At 50.0% G+C, this 6000-nt stretch overlaps 1 protein-coding gene across 1 annotated transcript in view; it reads right to left on the reverse strand.

Annotated features, from left to right (window-relative positions):
- TP53BP2 (tumor protein p53 binding protein 2) overlaps positions 1–3310 on the reverse strand; it is a 49250-nt gene extending 45940 nt beyond the window's left edge. Inside the window, exon 1 of the mRNA XM_051783970.1 lies at positions 3128–3310. Within this exon, the coding sequence (XP_051639930.1) occupies positions 3128–3154 (27 nt within the window). The 5' untranslated portion in view covers positions 3155–3310. The remainder of the gene's footprint in view (positions 1–3127) is intronic.
- Positions 3311–6000: the final 2690 nt, after the last annotated feature.

Consider the following 6000-nt stretch of genomic DNA (forward strand, 5'->3'; position numbering starts at 1 on the left):
ACAGCTGTATGCCTGGATCCATCCTGATCTCAAGGAGGCCCTCCAGTAACTACTGCACATAATTCAAATTGCAAAATGGACTGTTATCTAGATCAAGGGGGTTTGATCCAAAAACTTCTCTGGGCTTGAAAGGGTAGCTCAATCTGTTTTACCTCCCACTATCTGACAAAAACAAAAAAAGCCCCAAACATTTATCCAGCGTGTATAATGACGCAAATTATTTCTACATGCTCATTTTAGGGTAATAATGTAAAATAAGGGAGAGAGATCAATTATGCTGCAGAAAAATATGCTATTTTAGAAAATGTTTCCAGCTCCTTTTCACTACTTAACAGTACTAGTCACACTCCCACAAGCCTTCACAGATGAAAGGTGAGACAACTTCACACAGCTTGCCAGCATTAACCCTGTTATTACCTTCATCAGTACAGCTACACACAAATTACTTCACAGTACACCCTCATGCAGAATTTCAATCACTGTCCTGCCATATGGTTACAGCAGCAGTTGAGCTCCTATCTGTCATCACCACAAGGAAAACATTCCCATTTCAGGGTAGTCTCCCAAGAGCACGAGTAGTTATGCTGCTACAGCAGTTTCCCAGCTTTGCCCTGGCAGCTACTCAGAGGTGAATTCCTGGCTGGGCTCACATTGCCTGTATTCCCCAGTTGGGGTCACAAACTGTTGTTTAATCCCTCGCCCACGCTATTCTTCTAGAACACAGGAGATGGACCTGGAGCTGAGAGTTAAAAAAAAATCTTATACAGAGGATTTTATTTGCAGGTGGGAAAAAGAAAGAGCCATCTTAAGAAACATTAAGAAAGAAACAAAACATTTTGTAGATGGCTTAAGGCCAGCCTACTACTCATTCAAACAATGCAGATAAAGATACTCAAGTCCATGAACACCTCATTATCACATAAATACAAGAGGACTTACATCCAGTTCCCTTCCGACTTTCTTCAAAACCCTCATTCTCTCCCACCTCAAACTCTTTTAATTTCTTTGTTAAAAGAGGAATGTTAAAATTCCTCATAAAAGATGAGGAAATCTGCAGAAATACTTACCGAAAAAAAAAAATAAATCATGATTTCTGACACTGCATTTTCCATACTTTCATATTCACATTCATGTAAGAATACTTGATATAAAATGCTTTCAAAGTGGCAAGTGACTGTTTATGTGTCCTGCAGTCAATGGACCAGTGCACTTCTGTAACACCCTTAGGCACTTTTGGAAATCTTATCCCTCTGAAGACTATAACAAAACTGACATTTTTTTGTTGTGGGCTGCTGTTGGTTTGGGGGTTTGGGCTGGTTTTTTTTTTAGTTGAATTTAAGTTCTAATAGTCATGATACCTATATTTTTAATTCCTTAAGCCACTTTCAACCTTCACATATCTCTCATTATTCACAGTAAACACAAACTGAAAAGGCTGCATTCATCCCTTTATTTATGTGTTAAAAAACAGAATCACTAATGAGTTGAGTCATGAGCCAAAGAAGTCTGAGCCACCGGGGCAATGCATATACTGGAACTTGTCACTTGCAAATGCTGATGGGGTAAGACTGCTCCTGCTTGTTTTCTCCTTTATTTGAACTCAGTGACAAGGAACTCATCAGCAACAGGAGATTTCACTGTTATATGAGGGCGCTTACCTAGCTTAGTTTTGACAGGGATTGAATTAACACCTTATTATATTTACTGCTTGTTTTCCCAAGTTTTCATAGGCAGACACCACCACTGTTGCACAACACATTAGCTATTTAATCTGTAGTTGGGCTCATATTCTGTCTGTTCCTCTTCATTAGCTACAGCAATAGTCACCCTACTCAAGTGTTCTGCGAGATCAAATTATCGCTCATTATTTCCGCCTAATTGCAGAGGAAGAACCTCACATCTATAGCAAAACAAGCTTCCCTGAAACACCCATACCCTTTCAGCACGGATTCCCAGTTTCACCTTCCAGTACAGTTCATTCCTCGCTTGATTCACCCTGTTCCTGAAGAGTTAAACTGGAAATAATCTTCAATAGAAGAGTGCTGCTGAAAGAACTACCTATGCGTGCAGAGCTACTCGGTATCGAGCTCGGTAAGACAGGCCGTATCGCCCGGGGGAGGATGGCACAGAGAAGACTTTAAAGCACCCTCAACTAGAACTAAACAGGTATTAAGCTTGTTGGAATTTTCTGCAAATACTCCGGTTTCTCTGAACAACAGACTACGGATTTCATGCGGCATCCCTGCTGGTAAAACCAGGTATTCAGTGGCAGGTGTACTTTCAAAGGAAATTATTTTACGCCACCACCTTCACATATATTGTGCTGGAAACTAAGCAAAGCTTCTGTGCTTTGCTTTCATCCGACCTCAGCTGACAAAAACGGTGTAGGTTTAAAATCCATGTTAAAACTCTTAGAGGAGGTGGTGCTCCCCGTGCCTTTTCAAAGTGCTAAAACAAGAGACACCTCCCAGAGCAGGGCAGGTTTAACACACACAGCCGCCAACAGCTCCCGAAACTCTCCCGGCCGAGGTTGGGAATACCTGCCCCCGAGAGCTCCTAATCACTTTGAACCGTAAACAACATGGACACCACCTTCCTCTGGGAGTGCGGGCACTCCAAAACAAAACCACCCCAGCCCACAGGAGCAGCAGAGGCGGCTCAAACCAACTTCAAGAACTTCGTACTATTAAAAAAAAAAAAAAAAAAAAAAAGCAAGCAGGATCCAGACTCGGTGCCCGTTTACCCCTCCTGGCGAGAAGCCTTATCCCGCCGGGAGCGGGGCGAAGGAAAAGCCCCCGGGCGCTGTGGGCCCCCCTCCGCCGCCGGGGCCCCGCCGCCCCCCCTGCCCTGGCCCGGCTCCAGCAGGCCCGTCTAACAAGTTGATCCCGGCGTGAAAGAGGAAGAAAAGGAAAAGCTGCGGGGGGGAAAAAAAGCCGGGAGGGGGAGGGGAAGCCCCCGCGAGGCCGCGGAGCCCCGTCGGGTGGGAGGGACGCGGGCAGGGAATGCCGGCGGGAAGGAGGGTCGCCTCCCGCCCCCCTCCACGTCCACAGGATCCATCTTCCCTCCCGCCGCCCCGCTCCAACTTTCCGCGCCCCGGGCGGCCCCCTACCCGCGCCCCGGGACTCACCGGCATCATCTTGGAGCCGAACCGCATGGGGGCGGCCGGTCCGGCCCCGCCGCGGGACTCCGGCGGCGCGGGGGAGGAGGGGCTGCGCTGCCGCCGGCACGACCTGTTGCGGGAGGCACCGTGCCCAGCCCGGTCCCGCCGCCCGCCCTCCGCTTTGTTCCTACCGGGAACCGCTCTCCCGCCGCCCCCGGCTCCGCTCCGAAACTAACCCCGGCCCGGCGAGGAGGAGCCGCCGCGCCCCGCCCGCCGCCCACCCCCGGGAGGGGCCGGCCCGCCCCCCGCGCCCGCCGGGGGCGCCGGCCTGCAGCTCCACGAGGGAGGTCGGAGCTCCCGGGGCTCGGGACAGCACGAGGTACGTGAGAGTCCCCACGGGTCACCTCCTCCTGCACATCCCGCCGAAACGCGCCGGTTTCAGGGCCCCACGCGGGGCACGGGCACACACAGCACCGCTCTTCCGTAGACCGGCAGCGGAGAAGCGAGGGTGGGAAGCCATCGGCCAACGTCGGGCTTCGAGAACAGAGCCTCCCCTAGTCTGATCTCCGAGTCCCTGCCTTCCTTGCTGCCTCAGACGGACGGTCGTACCGATAATCCCCTTTTAGCTCCTCGTGTACCCTGCCAGTGGAGCATCCCTGCCCAAGGCACGTTTTGTTTTATTGCTGTTTTTGGTTGGACCCGGCAGTCGAACTACGGTGGTCAAGTCAGACCTCGCTGAGGTGCCAAAACAGTCTTTAAGAGACCCATATTAAGGTTGGGCTGCCCAAAAAGAACATCCCCGCGAATCCTTTACTCCCACTTAAGAGTGGGGGAAAGAAAGTGTTCTCTTCCCTGAACCAGTGTGCAGGAACACCCGTTTCAAACCCAGGCACTTTGCTACACCACTTCAAAAGCTCAGGGAAGGCTTGGAAGAAAAGTATGTTCAGTCAGCACCGTTACAGGGCTCTCTCGGCAGGAAAACCAGCTCCATCTGTTTTTCCTATTCGCATTAGAATCTTCGCAGTAATTAGAAAGGATAAAAGCGGAGAGGATTAGAAGTTCCCAGATGAAGGAAGAACAAAACTAGGACCTAATTTGTGTACAAACATCTCTTTTTCTAAAGCAGTAAAGAAACTTTGAGAGCGCTGACAAACCCCCCAGGAACTCCTGGGCGATAACCAAGCAGTGTTTAATACAGTGGTGCTGCAGCGGGGGGGAACGGGGCAAAAACCCGGCGCGGCCCAGTCCGGCCGTGTCCCGGGACCGTGACCGGCACCGGGACCCTCCTTCCCTCCTCGCCCCCGCGCCGCCGCCGGCCAATGAGGAGGCGCGGCCGCCGGCATGACGTCACCTCCCCCGGCGCCCATTGGCCACCCGGCGAACACAGCGCGGTGTCTCCCGGCAACGCCGTGACGTCACGGCCCCGCCCTGTCACCCTTCGGGTCCCGGGCGGCGGATCCCTGTTTTCCAGGGGGAGAACCCGCCGCTGCCTTGTTTCCACGCGGTTGTTTGACCCATGGACTGCAATCACCCAACCTGAACCGCGAGCAAAGTCCCGCACTCCTGCTCCCTATAGCTGCAGAGCCTATCTCTGAATTCCAGCTCTTTCCCGTGGCCCCGATTTGCAGCTGTTACAATTCACTTTTCCGCACACGGGGGCCAACCTGCCCACAGAAGGTTTATAAGCCCAGTTTTCATTTGGTAGTTTGGGTCTGATTTTTTTTTAAACTTACACTTTAAATTTATTTTACAAGATAAAAATGTTACAGGCCAAAGTACATGGCAACGGAGAACCAAAAGTCTTAGAATCATAGAATCATTAAGGTCGGAAAAGACCTCGAAGATCGTTGAGTCCTCAACCATTAACCCAACACGGCCACATCTTCCACTAAACCATGTCCTCAAGCACCACACCTACACATTTCCTGAACACCTCCAGGGATGGTGACTCCACCACTTCCCTGAGCAGCCTGTTCCAATGCTTGGCCACTCTTTCAGTGAAGAAATTTTTCCTAATATCCAATCTAAACCTCCCCTGGTGCAACCTGAGGCTATTAATTCTTGTCTTATTGTTTGTTACCTGGGAGGAAAGACCAAGCCCCATGTCGCTACAACCTCATTTCATGTAGAGCGTGATAAGGTCCCTCTGATCATCCTTTTCTCCAGGCTGAACACCTCCAGCTCCCTCAGCTGCTCCTCATAAGACTTGTGCTCCAGACCTTTCACCAGCTTCATTGCCCTCCTTTGGACACACTCCAGCCAATGATTCTGCAAATCTCTGCTGAATTTTTAGAAGCATCTAGCTGGTAAGGAATAAAATAAGGAGTATGATCTTAAGTACAGACACAAATAATTTCTAATAATAGTTAGAATATTAAAACATCAATTTCTAAGCCTGTAAAATAAACCTGGAAATGGTTAGGCAAAAATCAAATAGAAAGGATATTTCAGATGATGTATGTGGTAGCTACATCTTGCTAGTGGATGCCTTTTGCAGGTCAATGCACAGAAGACTCTTCTGGCTCAAGTTCTAATTTTGACATCTTCCACATAAAACTACAACCCCATCCCTGCTACGGAAATGAAGCTCCAAGGGGTGCACCTATTTATTTCCAGTTTGTGTCCAGGCTCTGTGACTCATACACTGTGATGAAAGCTCACAGTGCCATCTGGTCTCTCCCTTTAGATCCCATCTCCTCTCCAGCAGAGGGGACAGTGCTCGCCAGGTTTGCAGGTAAAGCGGGGTCAAAACCACCCTGCACCCGCGCCCATCTCAGCAGCACTGCTCGCCTTCCCTACAGCACATCACATCTCTGCCTCTCACAGCAATTCAGACATGATTTCACTAGGTAAGCATGACATGAATTTCCCACGATGGGTTATTAATTACAGGAAAGGTT

The sequence above is a fragment of the Manacus candei genome, unplaced genomic scaffold (genome assembly GCF_025592945.1).
Source record: "Manacus candei isolate 608988 ecotype Guabito, Panama unplaced genomic scaffold, ASM2559294v1 h1tg000017l, whole genome shotgun sequence".
Taxonomy (NCBI): domain Eukaryota; kingdom Metazoa; phylum Chordata; class Aves; order Passeriformes; family Pipridae; genus Manacus; species Manacus candei.